Raw genomic sequence first — 27,586 nt, 5'->3', positions numbered from 1 at the left:
GCCCCTTGAACTTGAGGCTGGCTTCTGAAGTGGGGCGGTCTCACGGAAGACTGAGCTCTTCACTGGGAGCCTGCTAGCACCGCCGCCGCCGGCTGGGTGAACGCCAAAACCGAATGGCAAGATAGCAGCTGGGGAGGGGGACAGGCTCCTTTACCCTTTGGGCAGTCTTCTCGGAAGGGGAAACCCTGTGTCCGCATGAAGCTGGGAGCCTGCTGTGCATGGCCGCATGGCCGGCAAAGATGGATTCACGCAGCTTATTTTCAAAACCCTTCCTCTTGGCCGGACGGTAAGTCCACTTGATTTAGGACAGCCTCTCTCGGGAAGCGTTTCAAACAAGCTGGGCCGCGGCCACGTTGGAAGCCGCCGGGTGTTCGGCTGGAACAGAAGGAAGGGATACTAAATCGCCTCAAACGGCACAGCGAGTGAAGACACTCCGGGTCAAGGCAACCCGAGGAGAGGCTGTTCCCCGGCCTCCTGTCTCCGGTCAGCGGAACACTCTGTTCTCTCCCCACATGCCGTGGAGCGCAGGGGAAGTGTGCTTGTCACCGCCCCGCGGATGGAGGAGGGAGCAGAGGCGGGTGAGGAAGGGTCAGCAGTTACCTCACTCCAGTGACACATTTATCTCCACTCGGGGAGGGGGAGGGGGTTCGGATGGGATCGTTGGGCTTTGTTCTTTGCATGAACTGCGGGGGAAATATTTTGATCATGATGCTTCATGACTTCATCTTCGAAAGGATGTAGGTCATGTGGGAGGTGCTGGGGGAGCGGGTGGGGTTTGTACAAGGAGCAGCCAGTTTCTTAAGAGTGGCTGTGCAATTATTTGTAATAGCAACCTAAGTGTCCATCAATACACAAATGAATAAAAAGGATTATACACACACACACACACACACACACACACACACAAGAGTGGCCAGATAATTATGATCTCTGAACGCATAATAATCTGGCCACTCAGTATATATCCTATATAATAAAAGGCTAAAATGTAAATTGTCCCCTGGACCAAGAGTTCAACCAGCAGGCAGGCTGGCCAACTGCCCATATCCCCTCCCCCTAGCCAGGCTGGCTGGACCACACCCATGCAGGCATAGCCTCCACACCCCAATAGCCCTCCCTGCAGGCCTGGTCCTCCCCAATGGCCCTTCCATGCAGGCCTGGTCCTTCCCAACTGCCCTCCCCTGCTGGCCTGATCACCCACAACTGGCTTCCCCTGCCAGACATCTTGTAGGCGGCCATCTTGTGTCCACATGGGAGCAGCCATCTTGTGTGTTGGAGTGATGGTCAATTTGCATATTACTCTTTTATTAGATAGGATTGTGGACAGTGCCTGGGAAGGCACGCACATAGACATTCTTTAATTATTGTCAGCTGAACCCAGTGGTGCTGGTAAAGCCATGCCCTGGGAACAAGCTTTGCCAAAAAGATAAGGGTGTTATCAGCATTGCCAAAAAAGATAAGGGTGTTATCAGCATTAACTCTTATCTTTGCCCAGGTGTGGGGTAGTGTGCTTTGATATGTAAATCCAGTCAAGCACTAGGAATGCTGGGGTCTACTCCAGAATGCAAATCATCTCCTTTGCCTTGACTTTTGGTGAAACTTCCTGGGATTTGGAGGTAATAAAATAAACTCACAGTATAGGCTCTGGGTCACTGTCTCTCCCTCAGGAGGGGACAGTGGTCCACCTGGTTCCTAGCCTTTTCCTTCTATTTTGTGTCTCTCTCTTTCTTTCATATTTCCTTAATCCCCGGCCCCTCTACTGGAAGAACCGGATCATCTGTCTTTCCGTACTGGACTCAGCAAAGAGAGACCCTGCCATATATATATATATATATATATATATATATATATATATATATATATATATATATATTTACTGGGATATGACTCATCCTTAAAAATTAATGAAATCTTGCCATTTGTGACAACATGAATGGACCTAGAGAGTATGATACTGAGTAAAATAAGTCAGACACAGAAAGGCCAATACCATATGCTATATCACTTATGTGTGGGATCTTAAAAACAAAGTAAATGAGCAAACAAAACAGAAACGAAGTCTTCTGTCAAGAGAATAAAGCGATGCTTGCCAGATGGGAAGGGGTTGGGGAGTGGGTGAAAAGAATTACAAAGTGTAAGCGGCCAGTTATAAGCATGGCCACGGGGAGGCGAGGCACAGCATGGGGAATAGAGTCAAGAATGTTGTAATAACCGTACATGGAGCCTGAGGGGGTCCCAGACTTATTGGGGTGATCCCTTTGTAAGTTATAGAGATGTCTAATCACTATGTTGTTCCCCTGAATCTAATATAATATTGTATATCAACAGTAAACAACTTTTAAAAACATAGAAAAAAGAGTGGCTGTGCCATGAATCTGTAACTGCTCGTCAGTCGCCCGGAGGAGTGCCTGTTACCCCAGGTGCCGGGGACGAAGCCCGGAAAGCAGGAGACTGCAGACATCCCCGAGTGTGGCATAGCCACTGGGCTGTTTTGTTTGTTATCCAATTTTATTTTTCCTGCCTACTGAGTTTGCTGTGTATTTAGAAAGTACCTCTGGAAACTGCCTGGAGGTGTGTTTTGGGTAAAACATCTCGGGGTGTCAAAGTCATCTTCAAATGAAAATGCAGTCGACGCCCTGGAGACACAGCCCCTCATCCTGGCGGTGGGTGAGGCTTCTCTGGGCACCTCTGTCCCCACGCTTGGGCGAAGGAGCAGGAGGAGGAGAAGGGAGGTAGAGAGCTGCCTGTCTCCTTCCAAACAGCAACAACATTCCTTGGCTTGACTGCTCAGTAATCTCGGGCCAGCTGGCTGCCTCCCTCTCCGCTGGGAATGCCGTGAATCTCACCTCCGCGCACTTGGCCCTGGCAGCCCCAGGGCTGGAGGCCTGCATCCGCCAGCTCCTGGGAGCTGCAGCCAGCCAGCCTCCGGAGAGGATCAGCAGGCCTTCACAGCTGCAGGGGGAGAACACCGACCCGGGGCCGCCGGCTTCACAGCCCACAAGCCACCGGGCTGCTCGCAGGGGCAGCCTCCCTGTCCCTCTCCGGGCCTTCGCAGGCGCCTAGATCAGCCCTGGCATATGCGCTAGGTTCTCATCCCCCCTCCTCTCGCCCTGGCCTCAGAGAAGACAGATCTCTACCTCCTAAGCTCTCCAGCGGGTACTCAGGGCTTCAGCACAGGCAGGAGTGACACACGGGGCCACAAACAGTCCCAGACACACTCCGGGGGAGATATCCCAACGTCCAGACACAGAGAGCCGGGAGAGGGGTGTCTACTTCCATGTCCCGCTCCCCACTGGCAGGCGGAGCACACACTCCAAGACCAGACAAGGGCAGGTCCTGGGGCAGCTTCTCGAATTGGAGTGACGGGAAGTGTTTCTGTAGATGGAGCTTCAGCAAGAAGCCTGTGAGGCCCAGCAGAGCAGGAGAAAACATACAGCCAACCAGGCAGCGTCTCGCCCTGCTTGGGAAGGCTCAGCCAGCCCGCGGCCTCCTCTCTGAGAGGGGTGAAGGTGGGCGGGGGCGGGGGGCAGCCACACTGCCCCCGAGTGCTGCTGGTGCTCCTTGCTGCTTGGTCCCAGCCCTGCCAGGCCCCCTGTCACCGCTGGCTCAGCCAGGCTGGGAAGGCGCCCGCAGAAGAGAACCTGGAGCAGGAGGGAGGTATGGCCAGAGACTGCAGAGATCAGACTGAGGCATTAACCAGCTACTTTAAAAATTATACGTATTTTTATTGATTTCAGAGAGGAAGGGGTGGAGGGGAGAGAAACATCAAGGATGAGACACATCGATTGGGTGTCTCTTACATGCGCCCCTACCAGGGTCAGGGATCGAGCCTGCCACTGAGCTATGTGCCCTTGAGGGGAATTGAACCTGAGACTTTTCAGTTCGCAGGCCAACGCTCTATCCACTGAGCCAAACCGGTTTCGGCCACCCCTCTCTCTCGTCCCTGGACAGATGATCCATTTTCCTTAGTACCAGCTGCCTCCTGTCCTCCCCTCTTTCCTATTAGGTAATCAATGGGGTTAAGCCGAGATTATATTTGGAATCATCAATACAATATAAAGTAAAACCAAAGGGGAAACACTACCATGAAATAAAGAGAAGACCCTGGCAGAAAAAGGGATAAGTATGGCAATTTGGCAGTGGGTTAAAATTTTCCCTTTATTCTTCTATTATAGTCTCTGAATTCCAAAAATTACTTAAAATACATCTTTATTTTTTAACAATGTGTCTTTATTGCTTTTAGAAAGGGAGAGGTATAGAGACAGAAACATCGATGAAAGGTAAACATCATCTATCAGCGGCTTCCTGCACGCCCCCTACTGGGTGGGGATAGAGTCTGCAATTAGGGCATGGGCTTTGACTTGGAATCGAACCAGTGACCGACCTCTTGGTTCATGGGTCACTGCTCAACCACTGAGCCCAATCAGCCGAGCTAAAATACATCCTTAGGAGATACCATTGGCATTGCAGCTGCACCACTTTGTCTCAGACTCTTCCTCCTTCCTGTCCTTCGCAGGAGGCATCTTCTAAGCAAAGCTGACTTGTACCTGCGTGCCTGCTCACAGACCCGTTCCCCATTTTCCTTTCTATTAGTCTCATTTCTTATTTATTTTAACTTGCTGCATGGCATGCACCTTCCTAGGCTGAATATTGATATCTAAGGCTGGGCACACATTCCTTTTTTCTTTCTTTCTTTCTGAATTCATTTGGACACGTTATGTGAGGGATCTAGTTAAAAAAGCAAAGAATTTGGGGTCTATGGGAGAAGGTTCTCCCTTGTGATTAAAATAATGTGAAGCGTCCCTATGTCAGGGAGGGGACAGTTCCCTGGGCCACGTGCAGGCCATCTGTGCAGGCGAGTGCATGAGGCCCTGGCCATCGCTGTGGCCCTGAGATACCACCAGTGCCCTTGGCCGCAAGGACAGCTGCTGCTGTTTGGACAGAGGAAAGGGCCCCTTTGGAGTCCGTTACAGAAACTTGAGGAATACTGACAGGAAAATAGCAGGCAAATGAGGTGAGCAGTTTAACCTTCACCTGAGGCCAGTTATTAAAAGCCGCATAAAAGGGGCCTTATCCCTTGTCAGATTTCCTGTTGATCAGTGTCCTACCTTAGACCCTTTGAAATGGGAGGATAATATATAAAAGAGAGACACATTCAGCTGTTGGCCTCTGAATCCCATTTTACGTAGGTCCTTCCGCAGAGAGCTTGGCAAACCATCACATGAAGAAAAACCGATCCTGGTTACAAGCGGTGTGTCCAGGCGCACATCTCACTCGCACTAGCAGGAATGTCAGCATCTCCTCCGCCCTAGAGACGAGGGACCCGGGTCTCCGAGCACCAGGGTGCCTGGCTTGCTGTGTGTGGGGGTCTGGATTTTCCCAAGGAAAGCACTCTTTCCATCCATCTGTGCATTAAATAGGCAATACACTAACGTGTTCAGTACAAAGAGGTTTTTTTTATTGACATCGTAAGAAACATGGTTCTTTCTCTTTGTTACAAAAGGACTAAGTGGTTCTGAAAGCAAAATTCGAGTCCATCGGCGGCGGCTGCCCTCCGGGCTGGAGGTGGGCGTGGGGCATCGCTCTGGAGGTGGGCAGATGCCAGGGGGGCCCGGGGCCGACCACATCCGGACGCTATGCCTACAATACTTAAATGTATTTACACGTCTTTCTTTTAAAAAAGGATTACACATTTTATTTTTTAAAAAAATCTAAAAAAGGTGAAAAAAATGAACTTGTACTTTATCTTACACGTTTGCGGGATACACAACAGTGACTTGTCCGAAGAGAACACCCTCCTATCGGTTCAGAACAACCCGGGGAACCAGGTCACGAGACAGCTCAGACTCCGCTACCGTGGCTACAGGCGTGTGCTCTCCGCTGCTGGGGCGCATGCGGCCTTGAATTCTGATTTGGGCAACACCAAATGGTCCCTGGCATCAACACGATGAACACAAAATAAGGCACGTACATCGCAAGAATCAAAACTCTGTGGCTCGGAGGGTGAGCCCACGTGTGAGGAGCAGGGCACATTGAAGGAGTCTCTAATCCGTTCTTTAGAAAACAAAGATAGTTTGACATGTGAGAACATATTTAACAGAGACATGAGACAGGAACGCCATGCAGGAGCCTACAGAACAAAGGAGGATGTGACAACAGTGACACGGCGGAGAGAAGGCTGGAGGTGCCACACCTACTGAGATCCACATCCTGACAGGACACCTCTCCATGGCCCCAGAAGACCTTCCTGCCACTGACGGTCACAACAGACCCATCACTCTGGGATCTCCAGATGGAGAGGAGCCACATGCTGCACCGGAATGGGTCTCCTGCAACACCTCAAGGCAGGAGCAAGGAGAACACGTTTTCAGAAACTGGGCAACCCGGAGAATCACCGGAAGCCGGAAGAAAAAGCAGAGGCACAAATGATAGGGGAAGTAGGGCAACTGAGAAACTGGGGTCCCATCCAGCAACTCCTGAGGAGAGCACTCAGGCAGAGGAAAACAGAGATTGGACGAAACCACAAGAGCAGGGAAGATACGGCCAGCATCCCTCTGCTGGTCTTGGGGACACCAGGGGAAGGCAAACCCCGCTGCCTTATTTACCTCCGCGCTGAGGTTCTTGGTCCAAACCAGAGAACGTAAACATGAGAAACACGGACTGGTCCTCACCTTCCTTCTGTTACCTAACGTATTATTGTGTCTGATGTTGCCTTTCTGAAGCTCATGTAAGTGGCAGGAATAAAGGGGAAAAGCCACACCACGGAACCATGAGTCACTTTGGATAAATCCAACTCCAGGATCAATGTGGGAAGAACACAGCAGATAGTCTCAGGGGTTAACATTTTAATAGTTGACCTACTTTTAAAAGTATAACGCTGGATCATCCATGTGCCCCGTGCACACACAGTATGTTCTTTATGTGTCTCCACTGCACATAGGAAGTAGCTACATTCTTCTAATCATTTAATCCAGTGGTCGGCAAACTCATTAGTCTACAGAGCCAAATATCAACAATATAAGGATTGAAACTTCTTTTGAGAGCCAAATTTTTTAAACTTAACCTTCTTCTAACGCCACTTCTTCAAAATAGACTCGCCCAGGCTGTGGTATTTTGTGGAAGAGCCACACTCAAAGGGCCAAAGAGCCGCATGTGGCTCACGAGTCACAGTTTTCCGACCATGGGTTTAACCCAAAACAAAAGGGCAGACTGAGCCCACAGGAAGGCTTCACTGCAGAGAACACTTAATTTCTTAAATGGACGCAGCATTTGACCGACAGGATATAAAAAGGCATCCACACAGCTGCTAGTCTCTCAAATACCAAAAATGGTCAAAGCAATTTATTCCCATTATCATTGTGCGTGAGCGTTTCCCGTTACAAGTAAATTTTATAAATCCCTGGAAATAGGGCGCTTGGAATAGAAGCAGTCCTTCCCTACGTTAGGGACAGCCAGCTGTGGGGTTGTACTTAGCACTACATATAATCCATTCTCAGTTATCTAGGATAACGGTAAAGAGATGGGACTGATCAACAAGTATGGCAAAGCTACAAATATTCCCCAAACTAGTTAATGCTATGCAACAGCTCCAACCTACAACCCACCTAGCTTCTCACAGGAACAGAAGAAAGAAGCAGCGTGACTGTTTGCCATCCACCGGCTCTCTGGCCCCTCCTGGGAGGCTGCATGGCACTGAGCACTCATAGAGAAAAAGGCAAAGAAGATAACCGAGAGCTGAGCCTACAGACCTGCCCCCCCACCCTCCCAAGCACCCGATGGACAGGAAGAATTTTAAACCTAAACTGTGAGCAAATGACTGACCAGGAGCCCCAAGTTTCCACTTGTGGCGACTGTCAACAAGTATGCCCTGAACTGAATTGGGGTGGAAAGGGGATGTCAAAACATCTGTATTCTATGCGACAATTCATCCACAATTCATTCTTAAACTCACTATCCATTCTTGTGCCCAACGTGGGAATTTAAAAACAAACACAAACAAACCAACAAGAAACGAAACAGACACTGGGCAAGTGGAAAGGACAGTCTAAACGGTGGAAGCAAGCCTTTGGCCAGAGGCTTACTCACTCCCGCTTCCTGTGAGTCACAGAGGAACGTGTCACACCCTTCCGTCTGACCTCTTCGAAACGAAAGAAGAACATGCACATCGCACATTGATACTGGTTTACTGATAAAGGGGGGAAGACTCACAGGGTTTGTTTGTGTTTTGTTTTTGTTTTTTTTAAAAAGGGGGGATGTTTCGAGTGTCACAATACTGATTCAAACTGAAATGGAAGACAGTCTCCCTAGAATACTTTAGGGTTTTTCAGAGTCCTTTTCCATAAAAGGAATATACTTGAAACACATCCCAAGATGTGATATGAGATTGCTAAAATACATACAGAACTAAAAAAAACAACAACAACAAAAAAACAACAGCAAAAAAAAAAAAAAAAGACTCAATGTAACCGCTTAAACTCCTAAAGTTTCACGTCCATTGGCAGTCCTTCTCCCCAGCGCCTACTGCATAACTGCAAGGAACTTGCTTTCCTCCGCGAGGGAGGTCAGCAGAGAGCTCATGTCCCCGATGGCCATGTTGGTGGTGCTCACGGACAGCGCGGGCAGCGGCAGGGCCGTCCGCGGTGTGGTGAGGCGGGAGGAGCTGTGGGAGAGGTTCTGGATGATGCTCGGGCTCAGCGCTCCGGACATCAAGCTGGCGTGGTCCCCGTCGTCGATGATGGCGTCGAAGTCGATCTGCACCCCTTCCAGGTCGTGGCCGTCGAGGCTGTCCACGGTGCTCGTCACCTGGTTGGCACCCGGGGACAGCAGCTCCGAGCTCTCGGTGCCGGTCCCCTGCAGCAGGCAGCTGGCTTCGGAGAGGCAGAACGAGCCAGTTTTCAGGTCTTGCGGACCGAAGCCGACGGTGTGGTCATAGAACTGACCGGAGTAACTCTGCACGTTGGAGCAGAGCGGATGGGGCTGCCCTTGTTGTGTCTCCATCTTGATGCCGTTGACCCTGCAGGTCTGACTGGCGTCGCCGTGCTGTCCCGGCGGCGGCGGTGGCTGAAGAGCGAGGCTGCCTCTCGGCACGACCTGGCGCCTGCCGCCTCCGTAGCCTGCGCATGGCTGGTAGTCCCTGACGGCTGCCAGGCCGGACGGCTGGCCCCCGAGGCCGGGAGGCCCTGGCAGGCTGCCCTCTGGCCCTTGATAAACATTGATGTGTGAGGTAGCGCTAACCTGCCCCAGCATGGGCTGCCCGGGGCGGCCTGCCCCCTGGTGGTGCACGCCGTCGCTGAGCATCGGATGGGCCAAGTACCCCTGCCCCACCGGGTAGCGGGTTGGCACGCCATTCACCGAGCTGCCGGCGGACTCCCCGGGCAGCATGGGCAGGCTGAAATCTGGCTGGCTCCCATTCCCCTGCAGGGCGGCGCCTCTCAGCTTGGCCGCGGGAATCCCAGCACCACCACTGGCCCCGTCGAGCAGGCCGGGGGCACAGGGCTGCCTGCCGAGGCAGCTCCCGTACTGCGGGACCTTGTAGGGCTGTTCGTGGAAGACAGTTCTGCTGGTGCCGGTCCCGCCGCCGCTGTGGACGGCCAGGTGCTCGGGCCCGCTGTAGGTGCCGTAGTGCTCCCCGGGGCCCGGGTAGACCCCCGCCGGGCCGGCCCCGCTCCCCAGGGGGTTCTGCGGGTGGGCACCCATGTTGGTATACCCCCCGAAGGCCCGTGCCGGCTGCGCTGTGGCCCGCTGGCCGCACTTGAGCCTGGAGGAGGAGGAGGAGGAGGAGGAGGAGGACAGGTCGGCGCTGCCCGAGCTGACCTCGTTCCACTGGATGGGCAGGTCGGCTTTGCTGGCTTCGGGGCAGGGCTGCTCCAGCTCTCGGTACTGCTGGCCGGCGTGGCTGTCGGGCAGCCCGGGCTGGTCGAAGTCGCCGTGCCCGGCCCCCACGCCGGGCCCCGGGGGCGCTTTGCCGTCGTCGGAGAGGGCGCCCTGGAAGTGCTGCTCGAAGCCAGCCTGGCTCTGGGCATTCAGGTACTGCACCACGTCGTCGGGCAGAAGGTCCTCGTCGCTCAGGCCCACGTCGGTGTCCATGGTCAGGGACTCCAAGGGGACGTGCTCGGCGATGCTCGGGGGGCAGGGGGATGCTCGGAACTGGCGGGCCGGCCCGGCCTCGGGCCGCGTGTAGTTCTGCAGCACCAGGTTACGCTTCTCCAGGGAGGGGGGTGGTGCCGCCGCCGTCGGGGCGCAGCTGCTGAGGCTGCTGAACCGCTGCACCCTGGGCAGGGACAGGCCCTCCGAGACCGTCCTCACCGGGTCGCTGGCCCTCCTCACGCCGTGGCCCAGCGCGTCCTGGGGCAGCAGTGGCCGCCGGCCGTAGTAGCCGTGGGCTCCCCCGTCGCTGCACCTGCGGGGAGGGTGGACGGGCGGCAGGGTGCCCGCCGGCTCGCGGCCGTCCCCGAGCAGGGCCATCCTGGTCTTCAGGCTCATCCTTTCCATGTTGGGCAGCGGCGTGGGCGGGGGCCCGCCCGTGGCGGCCGCGTACTTGGCCTTCAGGCGGTACTGCTGGGCGGGCGTGAGGCTGAGCAGGCTGGGCAGCCCGTCGCACTGGCTGGCCTCGCTGGACCGGCGGGAGGCGTCGGTGGAGATGGGGTCGTAGGAGTCGGCCACGCTCACGTTCTGGGGCCGGCCCTCGGCCTGGGACGCCTCGCTGGACCTGCGGCTGGAGAAGCAGGGCGAGATGCCCGAGGAGCGGCGGCTGCTCAGGTAGGCCGAGCTGATGGTGCTGGTGCTGCTGTCCCTCCGGTTGAGCATGTTCAGCATGGTGACGTCCACCCCGGAGGAGAGGTCGCTGCGGTTGGGGAGGAGGGTCATGGGACCGCCCACGCTGCAGCTGTTACCGGGCTGGGTGCCTGCGGAGGAGAGAGTGTGGGAGAGGTGACTTCATTTCAGGGCGACTTGATCCGGGACTCAGCAGAGGGGGAGAGGGCCCGGGGGGAACTGCTGTCAGTTCCCCACGCCAGGCAGCCTCTGTCACAGCCACCCACCTCTGCCTGGCTGCACCAAGAGCCACAGGCACCCCAAAGGAGTGGGTTTGGCTGGAGGCGAATAAAACTTTATTTACAAGCTCACGGGCAAGTTCTGGGGCCCTTGGTTAGACCAAACAGTAGGGACTGCCTGGATCAGTTCCATTCCTCACAGGCCGAATGCAAGGACAGAGCTCAAAGCTCAGGCACGTACACAGCACTGAGGTGACAGGCACGTCTGTAAGCCAAAGGCATTATGGGACATCACATCTACACTCAGGGCTCCCTATGGAACCGAAACACATAACCTTCACCCTTGGGGGTGCTCCAGGCATCCAGTGTTACCTCAGATGCAAAAACTGACCTGGGCGGACAGTGCCAATGGTTGCCTGCCTTTCCCTGAACTGGACAAACACCAGGAAGGTGGCTGTTAGCCTCCTACTTTTAGAAACAAGGGACAGGTACTGACCACAGGTGCCTCTGCTGCTGGCATTTCTTCACCTGGTCTCACCGTTACCACGTCAACATCAGAGCATGAGTCACACACTGGCTTACTTTTTGTGTCAGCATTATCCCTTTAAAATATGGGGTTCCCATAGATTCCTATGTCTGACTGCAGTGTGATTTTAAGTCTGCTGGGAAAGTTAGCAAACATAAAGCCCAGGGCCGGTTCCTCTCACAGCGTTGTGGCTGCACTTAAAAGAATCGAAAACCCTGAGCAGGAACACGGTCTGACCCGGAACTCACCGTTTCCTATGAGAGGAGAGACCGCAGGGGCTTTGAGGGGGAGGACGGGGTTCAGTCTCGGGAGCATCCCGTTCACTTGTTTGAGCCTTTCTAGCTTGACGTGCTCCATCCATTTGGTCCCTGCCGGGTTTCTCCTGGCTTGCAGAGCGAGGGCTGTGGTTGCGGTGGAGATGGTCGAGTCCATGATCGGGGTTTCGTCGATGGCACCGAGGTCCCCCACGCCACCTCCTTCGCTCAGAGGAAGGTCGAGCCCACTGTTGGGATAGTTGCTGATGGGGGACTGTTGGCTGCTGCATGAAGACTGACCACCAGGGCTTGGCTGAGATGTCTGTCGGGGCCAAGAGAAGAGGGAAGAGACATTACTGGAGAGGAAAAGAGAGGGAGCCAAGAATGAGAGATGATGCAGATCAAGGCATGCAGGACACGCCATGGGTTGAAGGAGCACTATGTTCTGGCAGATGGGGGTAACCTTCCTCGCCTACAATGACCCAAAATGAGTGATGAGCCACCCCATGGAGATGCAGTGGGGAGCAACGGATGGCAGGGAGGTCTAGAAGTGGTGTGACTGACATGGTGACAACCGTGAACCCTGTCCAAACGCCAGCTCTGCAAACACATCGCCTGGGCTCCAGTCCCACTTCTGTGACTTTATGCTTGGGGCAAATGACTTAGCCACTCTAAACCCCAGATTTCCTTATCTATAATAATAATAAAAGCGCAATGTACTAATTAGACCGGATGTCCTTCGGACAACCTTCCGGATAAAGCCGGCGCTGCGAGGGAAGCCCGGGTCCCAGGTGCCAGAGGGAAGCTGATGCCTGCAGCCAGGGGAAGGAAGGCCTACTCTTGCACGAATTTCCTGCATTGGGCCTCTAGTCTACAATATAAAGACATGTTATTTATCATAGAGATTGTTGTGAGAATTAAGTGAGAAGCCCTGAGAGCACACTAAAAGAAAAAAGAAAAAAAGCCTGGGTAATGGGAACTGATAGGCTCAGAGAGCTGCAGCGATAATTATCCTAGTTTGTATTAGTCCTTGGGTTCCTATATACCTGGGCTAACATATACCTGGAAGGCATACTCATAAGCACACACTACCCCCTCCCTGTCTAGAACCCCACCAAGCTATTCAGGGAGGGTTTGCCAAACAATCTGTAATCTCTCCCCTTCCTTCTACACGTTCCCAAACAGCAAGAGATCTCCGGGGAGAGAGAACCACTCTGCACGCATTTAACTACCGACCCCTGCCGTCCCAGGTGGAGTGCACAGCGCTGTAAGGAGGGGGTTTAAGACACAGGTTACACTTTTCCCGCAGCCAGAGTACACACACCCGAGCAGACGAACACTTATCGAATGAGTGCCACATGATCCACTAAGTCTGTGCTGGGCCACCAAGCAGATCCAAGAGTGAAACACAAATCTGGTCACAAGTAAGACTTTCTTAGGTTTTTGCTTCCGCAGTCTTGGCATGCTAGACCAACTGCTCTTGCCCCCGGGTTCTCGGAGGGAGCAGCCCGGGTTTTGGGTGCCCTTGTCTCTGGATTGGCAGGTCAGAGTGTGTGTGTACGCGAAACTGTGCAAACGCACACAAGTACATGCAGACACATGGGGCACAGGAGAAGACACAAGTACACTTATAATTAGAAAACCAATTAAAGAGGCTGAAACAGTTAACTATAGATTAAACTGCTAGCAAAAAAAAAAAAAAAAAAAAAAATGTATCCAGACCTTCCTCAAAGAAGGTGCTGAATGTCTGGTCTGGAGTAACACTCCTCGATATGGTAATTAAATAGTGTTTTAGAACATCTGCTTGGTCGGCCCCAGTGTGATTTATTATGAAAACCTAGACAAATGAAACAATGAACTTCACCATCTAACGCCACATGTCCACAGGCTAAATGTTCAAAACACAGTGCTTCTAGGTTTGAAACATGTCTGAGTGATGCTGTCTATCAAAGCAGTCACAAAGCACAAACACTAAAGGAAAAGGAAATGAACAAAAATTAAATGTTAAAGTGAAAATGGGACAAAAAAGAGCAGAGAAGCCGAAATTCCCTCACCTTATTACCCACTGTCCTTAGGAAGTAAGAACAACACATTGAGGAGCATTACACAGAAGGGGTGTCGGATCGGTAAGAAAAGAAGAAGAAAGAATTTAATTTTTAGCATGATGATCAAATCAAAGACAGGCTTTTACAGAAAGACTATTAGAAATGCAAATCTCATGTGCATTAGTAAATGCCTATGAAGATATCTACTGATATCCCTAAGTGTGTGCATAGATACACACATAACAGTCTCCTGTGGGAACTGATTGATTCATTGATAACAAGGAACCTCAGTTCCCTGACCTATAAAACATGGGGCCTCATCTCAGCCTCTGCAATCTCTCTTCTGGTTCTAATGTTTCTAAGATTTAGTAACTTTATAAAATATTTTACATCTCATAATACCTCGATGCCACTTGACCAAACTGCTGTAAAAATTTTATTCCTACTTATTTTCTTAATTTTATTCCTACTTATTTATTCCTACTTATTGCAAATAATGGGTGTGTGGAGAGGAGATGATGAGTTTTATTGAGCCAGGAATACACATTAAAGGTACAAGAGACTCTGGGTTCTTAGGATTCCTAACAATGCAAGTTGTGTCTTTCGATGACATGATCTAAGAGACCACAAGTTGGCATTCCTTGTTTCCTGGAGCACTTGAGGATACACTGTGGAGTGTTCTGCACAATTGGTACACAGGCGGACTTTATTTCAGAAAGTTGATATGTGCTCCCAAGAAAAAGTATATAAAACACCGTTTATGACCTGGTTAAAGTACAGTGATCAGTTCTAATACAGATGTAAACTTTTTACTAAGGTGCTTTTTAAAAGCAATGTATAGCCACGCACCCAGTGGGAAATGATGATAAACCTGCATTATCTGCAATATGTGTGACCAGAGTTACTGTCATTAAGACTCGTAAACCCTCAAAGACAAACTCACTAAGTCATTAAAATTCAGTAAAAGCCATTGACTTCTACTCCATTAATTCTGGAATTTCATGTGCATAATCTCCTGCCCATAAGGACTGCTACACCGTGACATCATTCGGGAATTCATGGGTGTCTATCTAATTGCCGGACACTTTTCTAATCTTAAGAAAATGCTTCCTTGAGCTGAGTAAAGGGTTGCCTGCTGGGTCATTTCCATGTGTCTGGAAGTCTAAGCATGTGACTTCTATCTGGTACCTTTCCTCTGCCTCCAAAGGGACAGACTACAATCCAACACATTCGCAGAGCTGACTCCCTTACACATGTGGCCAAATGCCAGTGCACTGCTGCTCCTCTGACAGCTACCTTTTTCAGTTTTCTTGTTGTCTTTTGGGAACTCTTAGCTGTTTTATTAAGGCACAGAACTATATAAAGCAAAATGGAGATAGAAAGAAGCTGTAACAGTAGCATAATCCACATATCCCATTCATCACTAAACCATAAAGGCATTTGCTGGTGGCCTTTCAACCCCACTCTTGCTCCCCACCTCCTTGGTTCAGACACCTCTGTGAAATGGCCTCCAGTCTCCAGCATGGCACTAAAGCTGCCGTTTCTAAAAACTCAGCAGAAAAACATAATCCCTTATGTCCTCGTGCCTACTGCACACTGCCCTGAGGTCCCAGGGCTGGGGCTTGCTATGCCAGGATCTGGCTGCTCCTTTTCCTGTCTGAGTGCTGAACTCGGCAGCACCTCTCCCTCTGCCTCCCCATCACATCCTCGAGCTGCACTGGTGGTTAGCTCCCCTCTCACACGTTCTTTCACAGATGTGTGCTAAAGCCCCACCACACGGAGTTACATTTGTTTCTCTGGTCTGCATATCCCACTGGATTATAAGCCCCTGAAGAATAGAGACACTGGCTTATAACTTGGAATGGCCAGGGCAAAGAAGACAGAACACGTGTTAACAGAAAGACTCAATGAATGATTTTCTACATTACAGTGAAAATGTAGACAATCGTGTCTTTCTATCCGCCATAAGGTGGTACGGCTGCAGATCTATTCTAAAAACCATTTAGGAAACCCAGAAACTCTTTTTTTTTTTTTTAAACTGAGTTCTCCGTGGAGCGACTCTGAGTAAACAATCCAGGTCACGGAGGTCACTGAGCTTTGACCTCCTTCAACCAGAGAGCTCGATGCCGAGAGGATGGGGGCAGTCTGTTCTCCCTCGGAGCTTTCTCCAGCTCCTGTGAAAGACCTAAGATCAGAAGGAAAGTGAATGACGTACCATGGGCTTCTCCGCCTTGACCGTTTTCACTTGGAGGCATTCCTCCCGCTTTGAGGTAGTGTTGCTGAGGTCCTTCTGCTCACCAAGGGCTCCCTGAGTCTGCCGCCCAGGTGACCTGGACTGGGAATGGCTGCCAGAATCCCGCGGTGGGGGGGGCCGAGGATGGATGTCCCCACGCTGCTTCTTGGTGACATGAGCCTCTGGGCCGTGCACTGTCTTCACGTGTTTCCGGAGAGAGCTGGGGTCTGTGTAGCGCTTAGTGCAGCCTGGGATTTTACACACATATGGTTTCTGCCAAATGCCACGAGAAGGAGATAACAGATTGTTAGGAACGTGATGATGCCCAAGCCCAACAGTCTTTTGCGGTTGCTCATTATATTTTTAATTCTTTAAAAGCACTTCCACAAAGCTTTGAGGTATTCAAATACCTCTAAATGGTACAGAGGTTTAATCAAAGCCACTTGAACATTGTCCAGAGTCTAAAGGATCTAGCTTTAAGACATTAACGCTTTAGAGAGTGGTCAGGGAGAGCGAAGAACACACAAACTGCATTTATAATCTTAGAAACATTTATCCTTTGAGCAGGAAGAAGTATTGTAGTGTCCCAGTAGGTTCTGAATAGCTATCTGATGATGATGATGACAGAGGAAGGCATAAAAGAGACCCATCATTTAATCAGAAGAATGCTATATGCCTTTTGGGAGAGCTTGTGTGAAAAAACACATCTTATGGATGTCCTAGTTCTCAGCTCTGATATCACTCTACCCCCTTGAAAATGTGCTTTTTACACTTAGGCAGGAAAAAAAATTGCCTACAGATTCGTCCGTGTTAGGTGTCATTAAAATCCTGTCCGTTGGGTAGCATTACAATTCTGTGGGGATGGTCAGGGCTCAGAATATCCAGAACCTTCCTGATCCTCAGAGCCGTAAAGCCCTATTAGACTTTCCATGAAAGCTCACTCCTACACTGAAAAGGGCTAAGAGATGGGGTCCTGGAGATGAAGATTCCTGGCCTGGCCTCTGCTCCTGCATACTAAGGTCTATAAGTTATTTCATTTTCTATGGGGGCCAGTGATCAAGTCTACAGCTACAGTCACAGAAATTACATGGGCGCATATTGCTGAATATTACTCAAATTACAGAATTGCTGGCATTTCTGTATTCATGACCGATATTGGAATTATGAATTTGTTTACTTGACTTGAAATATATCCATGCATGCTTATATGAATATATACTTAAATCTGTATCTACATACCAGAAGATGAGCTTGAGGTAAGCAATAATCATAAAAAGCATGATCAATATAATGCATCCATTATATCTAAAAAGATACCCTATCTTAGAGTGTATACATCTAAAAGATGCTTTTCCACTAAAAGCCCAAGAACAGATGGAGTGCTGCCTAAGATAATGATGAAAGGTCCTAATGTACTGAAGCAAGAATTATGAAAATCATCCTGAGAGACTTCACCTCCAAATTTGAGATTCTTCTGGGTGGAACTGATCCCATTAACTATGAATGACTTCTATTCAGGAGCTCCTGTGATTTGCAGCATATATAGGGCATATATATATATATATATATATATATATATATATATAATGAAATAAACACATCAAACTCTTTGCATTAGGGACAGAAGAATGGCTTCGATGATTAGGGCCATTACCTTATAGTCCTCTGACATGGGCCCTATGCATGCTCACTGCCCGGAGATGGCATGCAGCTCCATCAGCAGACAGCCTGGGCTGCTTGGGGCAGGTGTGTAGGGGATTGGAGGAAGGTGGGGGACAAAGCCAGGTCAGGGTGACATGTTTGAAGAGCTGTTCTTCCTATAAATATATGCATGTGGACACTATGGGTTCGCCTAATAGAACATTGTACGTCCACTGAAATGGACAATTTTTTAAAATTATTTAAAAAACTGTTCATCCTTGGTAAAAAGTATTATTAACCAAGATATCTTTTAATCTTATTATGCATATTAAACTCTTATTGGGCTCGGCTCTTTCTACCTAACAAAAGAATAGAAACTCAACTATAATATACTTAATTACAGCAAACTTACATGTGTACATGTTTTAAAGTCCATAAAAAGATAAAAAGCTGGGTAGTAGGTTTATGTGTATGCACTGCTAATCCTAACATACCCACTACTTAAATTTCTCCAGAATAACAGGAGAGAACCTTGGCCTAAAATCCACAGAAATAAATACCCTCTAAGTTCCTAGTCAAAATGATATTTAAATATATTAAATGTAGTTAAATGCATTAATTAAATTCTAAGTTCAATTAATCAAATCCCCTAAAACATTTTAAGTAGAGACATAGTTCACATACTATTAAAAAAAATACCTTTTAAAAGATGCATAATTCGGTGTTATTTAGTGCATTCACAATGTTGTGTAAACATCGCTACTATCAAATTATGGAATATTTTCACCATCCTAAAAAGAAACCCTCTACCTGCTGGCGCCTGGCAACCACTAACCTAGTACAGCAGATTACACTCACTACTGCACATGGTAAAAGCATTTTGACATAAAAAGGAGATGAAGCATCTTTCCTAAAACATCCTCAAACAGTTGGTCAATAATAAGATATTCCAAGTGGCGTTTCCTTATTCCACCACGACCTTTCAAAGAGTAAGTATGTGAACCTGCACGTGTGAGTTTATGTGAGTGCTTTTTAGGGAGTGTGGTTGATCTCATTAGAGATGGGTTGTTGTTTTTTCTGCTGTTTTTGTTGATCCTCACCCGAGGATATTTTTCCATGGATTTTTTTAGACAGAGAGGAAGGGAAGAGGAGAGATAAAGAGAGAGAAATATTGATGTGAGAGAGACACATCGATTGATTGCCTCCCACATGGGCCCTGACCAGGCTGGGGATGCAGCCTGCAACGGAGGCATGTGCCCTTGACTGAAATCCAACCCAAGATGCTTCAGTCCCCAGGCTGATGCTCTATCCATTGAGCCCAACTGACTAGGGCAGAGATAGTGTTTTTGCTCGTCCAGTTCAGCTGAAAGGAAACTCAGGGAGGACCATCTTTGCCACCAAAGCCCATCGCCAGCGAGCTGACGGCACACTCTGTTTTTAACCAGATTCCCTCTCTCAACTCTCCACCCAGAAGATCATGGATGAGCTTCACAGCACCTTAGGAGGTCAGATGACAGCCATGCCAATGTCAAAATGCTCCTTCTTTCACGTATTTCAAGCAAACTGCTGGCATACCTGTGGGGCAGAGCTATTAACAAATTCTAGTGAACTCTCCTATTTCTACCCAAACTATGGAAGCCTTTGTATTCCTCTCTAGATTCATTCAAGAGAAAGTTCACAGTGGAGCCAGAAAGAGCTAGATCTTCAAGAAGCTGGAGTGTGCAAGCAGGCATGTGTGTACACAAAATGAACCTGAAATCATTTCCTTCCTATGCTTCCCTGAAATTTTGAGGGGATAACTACCTAAAATAACAGCAACAGGACACACCCACTCACCAACCATGAAGCTAGACTCAGTATGTTACCTTACACAACTGACTAGAAACCATTCTGAGTTTCTGAGGATAACTTCCAAGACCTGTTGGAATACAGGATGTCTGGAAATCACATTTAGCCAAGGCTGGTTGCTCTGTAAATTTTTTTTTTTTTTTTTTTTTTTTTTAATATAATGCAGTGGAAGATAATACACCTGTAGAAAGCAAATAAAAATGGCTGTGTTAGTGGAAAGCTGCCACCAGCTGTCCACATGTGGCTTTGGACTCTGTGCCTGGTGCTCACAGGGTCATCCTTTTCATGGATTCATGCTATTCCGGGCCTAACAAGTGGATGGAACTCCAAGCTAAATGCTCCTACTGTTTGACCAGTAGGTAGCAGTTGTGAAAAAAAGTAGAACCTGTGTGCCAGTGGTTTTAAGAAGTTCCCTCTTCATCGGCATTCCTCTCCAAACCAGGCCCAGCTTTCAGCCCCAGCTCAAGGCCCCAGGCCTTCATCGGCATCATTGGTGCTCACGTGCTGGGAATGGTCACAGAATGGAACGGGCTCAGCTCTCCCTCCACGTATGGTCTCCATGAAGGTTCACTGTTTCTACCCACAACCTCTGGGCCCCAAGTGTGTCTCCTGGGGAAGCCTTACCTCATTGGAATGTGTTCTGTTTTGGTGCTTGGCACGATCGGAAGCATTCGAGAAGGCCTTGTTGCAGCCTTCGTGCTCACAGACATACGGTTTCTCTCCAGTGTGAGATCTCAAGTGTGTTTTCAAGTTTTCGAGTCTCGAGTAGGCTTTTGTGCAACCTTCAAACTGAAGACAACAGGTAAATCTGGATTACTCCACACAATAACAGCTTATGCTTACCCTTCCCTCCAATTGACGGAAGACTGACGTCTTTGAGGGTCAGCAGCCTTTCAAAACCCAAGCAACAAAAGTCCACTAAACTCTGCATTTATAGGGACTTAGTGCAGCTCGAGAGAAAGCATTTCGGTGCTCGTGAAAGTCATGGAGATCTTTTCTTAAGAGACCACTCAGGGCAGACAATGGGCTTCATTATCTGCTCATTGATCTCCTTGAATTCCCACTGATTTCGGATTCAGCACCAAGTTCATTATGTGGCTTTGTGTGTTTATAAAGGGCCTTTAAAATGTAAAGCATCAGGGCTGAGAGGTGCCCAGTGTGCCTGGCGGGCACCTCAGTGAAAAAAGGCTTAGCCTCCCAGGAGTCCCAGTCTACTACTCGTGGGTAGGTTTATACTGGGCCATGAGAACAGACTGAGAGGGAGAGGAAATACTCTACAACCATACAAGTTATATATGTATTTTTAAATCAACTTAAGTTTTTAAAATCATAGCTGGCACCGGCTTGGGCCCTCCAAGTCCTCTGACACAATGGCTATGGGCACTGGGGCAGGCCCTGTGTCTGTGTGCTCATTTCCAGTGCCCACCAGTATGTCCCAGTCACCGTCTGCCCACTCGCCACTCTGCAGAGCTGCGCTATCCATCCTGCTAGCCACAGGGGAATATTTATATTTACATTTCCCAAAAACAAATTTTAAAAATTAGTTCTCTGGTTCTAGCCAACTCTCAAAAGCACACAAGAGCCCGGCCAGTATTACAATTTGATTCCCAGTCAGGACACAAGCCCACAGGTTATGGGCTCGATCCCCAATAGGGGGAGTGCAGGAGGCAGCTGATCAATGATTCTATCTCATCACCAATGTTTCTTATCTCTCCCTTCCTCTCTGAAATCAGTAATATATATATATATTTATATTTATATTTATATTTATATTTATATTTATATTTATATTTATATTTATATTTATATTTATATTTATATTTAGAAAGTGCACAAGAGGTACATGTGGCTTGTGGCTACTGTGTTCGACAGTACACAACCATCTAGAACCCGTCCACCGTCCCCCAAAGCTCAGCTGCCAGCATTCTTTCTCCATTTTTTGCTTCTCTCCCATTTCAGAAATCACTTTGACAAACCACTGTATTCATCACAGACAGCACCCACCACCCAGCCATGCCACCCCTGAGCTGGAGCCACCACGCACAACCCTGAGAGTATGGCAAAGGATCCATGGTCCGGATCCGGACACCCACAGGTGTGGGGGACCCCCAGGCTCACAGCCCGCCTGTGTACTCACAGTGCATTTGTGAGGTTTCTCTCCCGTGTGTCGTCTCATATGCACCACCAGCATGTACTGGGCTTTGAAGGGCTTCTGCTCCCTGGAGCAATCGAGCCACCGGCACACAAATTCCTTCTTCTCTCCATGAATATGGTCGTTATTTATATGCTGGGGGGTCGAAAAAAAGAAAGAAAGTGAGAAATTAAATAAAAATCTATTACTAATTTCTAAAGGCAAAAAAGCAGCAATGCAAAAAATGCTCTAAAGACTATCTGATAACTTTACCCTATTACAGGTTATTTTGCCCTAGTGAGCATACTTCTTACTTAAAGTTGCTCATATTAACTGTGTTGTGTATACTTCCTATCTCACAGAAGGGACACTCTTTGGAGGGAGCCTAATGTCCCAGGGCATCTGCAGAGCAGAGCTGTGAAACAGGGTGAGCCACACGTGCTCTTTGGGTTTCTGTTATTGTTCATCTACCAAGTGGGGGTCAAGGTTCACTGCCCACTGAGGCCCTCTCCAGCGCTCACACACCCAGGCCATGGGTCAGGGCCATAGCTGGCTGCAGAAGAAGGACACACACGCATGCGTGCACACAAACACACACAATCTGTAATGAGAACCCTTCCCCCAAACACACACACAAACACACACACACACACACACACACACACACACACACAAAACCGCTTCTCTAAGCTACACTTTGTTCACAATGAGTGGGATTTCTTTCAGAATAAGAATCACAGAGAAGGAAACTGAGATACTGGAAAACCAGGCGATCGTCCACAAAATGCTACAGGCTCTCAGGATCTCGGTGGTCGCATGTATAAAATAAATGGATGACCTAGTTCTCAAACATTCCTTCCAGTTCCACAGTCCTGTTAACCTGGTTTTCTAAAATGAAGATGCATTTCCCCGAATTCCCCAACAATTCAAAGTTTGCCATCATGTGCCATACAGCTGGGAGACACAAGAAACTTTTGGCAGCGCCAGAGGAAGAGAAGGTTCTTAATTTGGATCAAAGTTAAGTTAATTACGATATAATGAACGTGTCAATTATGGATTCCTGGGGAAATGTGTGTACTAATTTGATCTGTGGATTTTATTCTCCAGTCACCCCACAAGTTCTGTGGGGCTTAACGTAGGGTTTTTGCAAACACCTTCTCACACAGACATGGAAATATAATCACTAAAAACATGGTGTCATGAAAGAAAGCTCCCCTCGGGTCCCACGAGCTGCAGAGTAGTGACAGAACGTTTAATTACTTTGCTGCCTAGGCTCCTCAGTCTCTGGGGGCTGGAGCCTCAGACTCCACCATCACAGCCTGCCTTTCCCAGTTACTCCACTAGGCGGCCGGCTGCTGCAAGGAAACAAGGAAGTGAGCCGGGCTGTCTCTTGAGCTGAAAACTGAATGAGGGGAGAGAAAAGCAATTAACCATTCATCCTCCTCTCCTGGAGCAGCCCCCAGAAATCCTGAGGAACAAAGGGTGTGGTAATACAGCACAGAGCACAGGGAGGCAGCCAGCCTCCTTTCAAAGGCCCAGAAGACAAGGAGGCCGCACAGAATCACACAGGTTCAAGCAGTATAGCAACCCCCAGGGCAAACAGGTGTGAATTTCCTATAAAGAACCAACTGCCCTAGGTATTGGTGTTTGTTAAAAGTCATGCCGGTCTCCCAAGTATGTGAAGAGATCAGACATGCGAGGCAATCTTTAAACGTGTGCCTTAAGTACACTTCTGCAGACCATTCACGTCACCCAGGATCGTCCCAAACGTGTGCTGACATCCAGCCCTGAAGCCCACGTAACACAGAGGGGTTCTATGAATTCTCCTTTCCAGGGAGAAAAAAAAAATTAATGATCACACAAAATCACTCCATAAAAATTATCCTCTGTTCAGTTCTCCCCCTCCCCCAAGTTACTAGAAATAAAGCTCCGTAGGTTGATATACATGAAAAGGAAAGAAGGAAGGAGTAGGGGAGGCAAGTAAAGTTAAAAGTGGAAACTGAATTAGAATTTGGGCTGAGTGACTCTGAGGTCGGAACCCATGTCTTTTAGTTCCAAATTCTCAGTGAAAAAGTGTTCCTGGTACCTGATAGAGCCTCAATAAACGAAAACTTTCGCTGGACAAAACAAATTGTACTGCTGATGCTTTTGCTTATCTTTTCAACCTCATTTTACCTAGTACCCACACAAGATTTTAATATCAGGTATTATATTACTTTAAAATAACATACTCTCAAGAATTCAAAAGAAGTATAATAGAAAGATATCCAAATGTGAGCCCTATTTTGCTGAATAGAATACAATATGACAGATTGCAGATACCTACAAGGACACTGGTACCAAGCTGAGACAATATCTGAAAATTCCAGTGATGGGACTCCCATGCCAATCAGCAAGCACACGCCGTGTTATCCCCACATGCCCGGGACAGGGCAGGCCCTGTCCATCTGAACCATTCTGCTAGCTGTCCATCTGAACCATTATTAGCATCTTGGAAATGCTGTTTTCTGCCCCCGTAGAGGAGCCTGCAATCCACCTAACATGCTTTTTGTAATTTTTGAAACGGTTCAAGTGCCAGTTTGGATGGAGACCACACGTTCTTGTTCTTGAAATGAGTTCTCTGATCTCAGCCAGAAGGAGGGACCAGGTCCATCTTGCTTGTGTTTACGGTCCAAACGCTGAGCCTAGGATGTCATCAGTTACTACAAAGAAATACAGAGGCATCTTTCTGTCTCTCCAGGTTGTTCAAATGTACTAGTATTTTAAGCTTCAAACATCTCCTGGAGCTGGATTCCAGTGAAAATTAAAATTCTAAGAAACCACAGACTGTACACAGCCATAGGTCCTAGTATTTACTTTTCTTTGGCCTCTGCAAGGAGCATGCATGCGGGCTCATCTCAGGGCGGACCTCCCGCTACAGTGGGAAGAGCAGGGTGGGCAACCGAAGATGCATCCACACCGATTCCTGAGGAGCTGTGTGCATTTGGACAGTTCAGTCCACCTATTTGGGACTTTATTTTCTCATCTGTAAAACTAGGACAGAAATTTTCACCTGATGTGATACAAGAATTTAAAAAAATGTATTTTTATTGATTTCAGAGCGGAAGGGAGAGGGAGAGAGAGATAGAAACATCAATGATGAGAGAGAATCATTTATTGGCTGCCTCCTACAATCCCAACACTGGGAATTGAGCTCGCAGCCCAGGCATGTGCCCTGATCGGGAATCGAACTGTGACTTCCTGGTTCATAGGTCGATGCTCAACCACTGAGCCACGTTGGTCGGACTACAAGAATTTTTAAAGCATGCCATACCTGACTATTTAGTTGGGGGCACTGACCTCTTTTCCCGTAGCGTGCCAACTAAAAAAAAATGACAATAGCCAACAAAACAACAGCTGTCCCGTGTGAACAAATCAAAAGTATACCTATTTATTTTTTTGTGAGATATTTGCAAAAACATTTTTTTGGGTGTGCTACAGGATTTTAGTAATTAGTTTGTGTGCCATGAGATGAAAAAAAGTTGAAAATAGCTGCTTTAGGATGATAAACTAGATCAGGTGTCAGCAAAGGTTTTCCGTTAAAAAGCCAGGTAGTAAATATTTCAGGCTTTTTGGGCCAATGGTCTCTGTTCCGACTTCTTACTTATGTCAACTCCACTGTTTCAGGGGAGTAGCCATAACCGCGCAGAAATGATGGGCACAACTGTTACCTATGGACGCCAAAAGTTTCCTGTGTCATGAAATATTAAAAAAAATATATTTTTTTAAATGCCGGTTTGGCTCAGTGGATAGAGCGTCGGTGTGCAGACTCAAAGGTCCCAGGTTCAATTTCGGTCAAGGGCATGTCCCTTGGTTGCGGGCACATCCCCAGTAGGGGGTGCAAGAGGCAGCTGATTGATGACTCTCTTTCATCCATGTTTCAACTCTATCCCTCTCCCTTCCTCTCTGTAAAAAAAATCAATAATAAAATATTATTAAAAACACACACACACACACACACACACACAAAACACTGGGTTTTTTTGTTTGTTTCCCCCCCCCCCAATTGTTTAAAACTGTAAAAACCATTCTTAGCTCACAGGCCGTGCAAAACCAAGCTGGCGGCCTGTAGGCCATGGGCTTGTCCCCCTCCACTGGATGACTTCGAAGCCTCCTTTGTGGCCCATGACTTTCTCCGTCAAGGTGGCTCTCCAGCCGAAAAAGTAAAACATATCTTTGAAGGAGATACGTTTCAGTGCCAGAGAAAAGGAAAGGCAGTAGGAAGGGATGAGAGTCGGAATCCTGCGCTAATAAGAGGGGAGGGGTTAGTCCAGACAGACTTACCCCTTTCTGCATCGTGTTCCTAGGGCCCGGCGGACAAAGCACACATTCTTTGCTCCCCGAAATCCCAGGAAGCGAAGGAGACGAATACACAGTGAGTTCTTAATATTCCACAGACAGGCGGATCCCAAGAAACCGCCCTGAAGTTCAACGGGCATGTTTTCTTTGAAAATTTGACTTTCTAGCAGTGAAAACGTTAATCAAATACATAAATAATTTAATTGGAGGGAAAATAGATTCATGATTAAATTCCAAACGAATCCAACACAAAGTCTTGCGAGTTGCCAGAGGCCCACGCGCCAGAAAGAGATCGATGGTGTAAATTACGGTGTTGGATGCCAACTCTCTCAGTGGGACCGCTCTGAACGCACCCTGTCTGAATAAACAGGTCAGGGGTCCGGGACCAGGCAATGCCCGGGAAAGACTGAGTCCTACCACTGAACTTCCCAATGGATCCGTTTCGCCAGTCTTCCAACAGGGATTAATTATAGGCTTTTGCCTTAGGAAACTGTTGGCTGATGAAACAGACAAACAAACAAACAAATATCTCAGGAGCCCACAGCAAACCAACAGAATTGAGATTTCACAACTGCGACTCTGTTAGAGGCTGGATGAGCCGAGACCCAGTGTCCCTGACTCTTCCACTCTCCACGGGCCGCAGGGCCAGAGGAAGGTGTGGACAATCCCTTGGCTGGCCTGACATGGAGGCAGTTGAAGGGGCTACTTTCTTTGAAGGGTTCTCTCTGGGAAGCCCAGTCCTCAGTGGCTCCACAGAGGCTGAGGTGCTGCCAGAAGGAAGACCCGAAGGAACACGGGGCAGGGAAGCCTTCTCTCCCCCAGAAGCACAAAGGAAGCCCTCAATGAGCGTCCCTGAGCTAGTCGGGTGCTCTCTTCCTGCTCCAGCATTTCACTCTGAGCTCAGAGCTGCCGGTTTTTCCTCAGTCTGATCCCTACCCCTTTGTTCAGAGGAAGGACAGGCTTGCAGCTCATAGAGTCCAAATGTTCCCGGCGCTCCAAATACAGCTGCTGTTCCTGCAGGTTGTGACCCTTCTTCTGTCTTCCTCTCCTTCAGCCAGACTCCCTGCAGAGTCCCACTCAGAAAGCATCATGGTGCTCAGTGGTTAGATACCAGCCTGCATATAGGAAGATTGTGGGTTTGATTCCTGGTCAAGGGCACGTAACTGGGTTGCAGGACCAATCCTGGCCCCTGGTAAGGGCAAGTATGGGAGGCAACCAATAGCTCTGTCTCTGTCACATCTGTTTCTCTCTTTCTCCTTCCCCTCTTCCTCCCTTCAACCTCCCCTCCACGCTCTCTAAAATCAATGGGAAAAATATCCTCACTCTTCAGTTGAGGATTAAAAAAAAAAAAAGCAGTTTTCTAGATGCATCTCCCATTTTAGGTGATGTGTCAGAGGGGAAGCAACAGCATGGCTCAAAGACACATCTGCACATCCCCATTCAACTCAGTCAGCCAGGTGACACACTAATCAACAAATGCCTTGCTGTTTCAAGTGGTTCACTCTTTAAATTAGTCAGCTGCTTAATGTCAAGAAGGTAAATTTCTTCCCTAGTTGTGATGAAAATATTGCTGTTGAGC

General features: G+C 48.6%; 1 protein-coding gene across 5 annotated transcripts in view; it reads right to left on the bottom strand.

The window, feature by feature from the left end:
* Positions 1 to 5,434: 5,434 nt before the first annotated feature.
* GLI3 (GLI family zinc finger 3) overlaps positions 5,435 to 27,586 on the bottom strand; it is a 255,205-nt gene continuing 233,053 nt past the window's right edge. For all 5 annotated transcript variants that reach the window (XM_084896925.1, XM_084896927.1, XM_084896928.1 and 2 more), the window contains exons 11-15: positions 21,676 to 21,825; positions 20,163 to 20,327; positions 16,032 to 16,322; positions 11,766 to 12,093; positions 5,435 to 10,904 (exon numbers count right to left, since the gene is read on the bottom strand). In XM_084896925.1, the coding sequence (XP_084753051.1) occupies positions 8,518 to 10,904; positions 11,766 to 12,093; positions 16,032 to 16,322; positions 20,163 to 20,327; positions 21,676 to 21,825 (3,321 nt within the window). In that variant the 3' untranslated portion in view covers positions 5,435 to 8,517. The remainder of the gene's footprint in view (positions 10,905 to 11,765; positions 12,094 to 16,031; positions 16,323 to 20,162; positions 20,328 to 21,675; positions 21,826 to 27,586) is intronic.

The sequence above is a fragment of the Pipistrellus hanaki genome (genome assembly GCF_964339955.1).
Source record: "Pipistrellus hanaki genome assembly, chromosome: 10".
Classification (NCBI taxonomy): Eukaryota; Metazoa; Chordata; class Mammalia; order Chiroptera; family Vespertilionidae; genus Pipistrellus; species Pipistrellus hanaki.
This window is presented reverse-complemented; position numbering and strand designations above follow the sequence as displayed.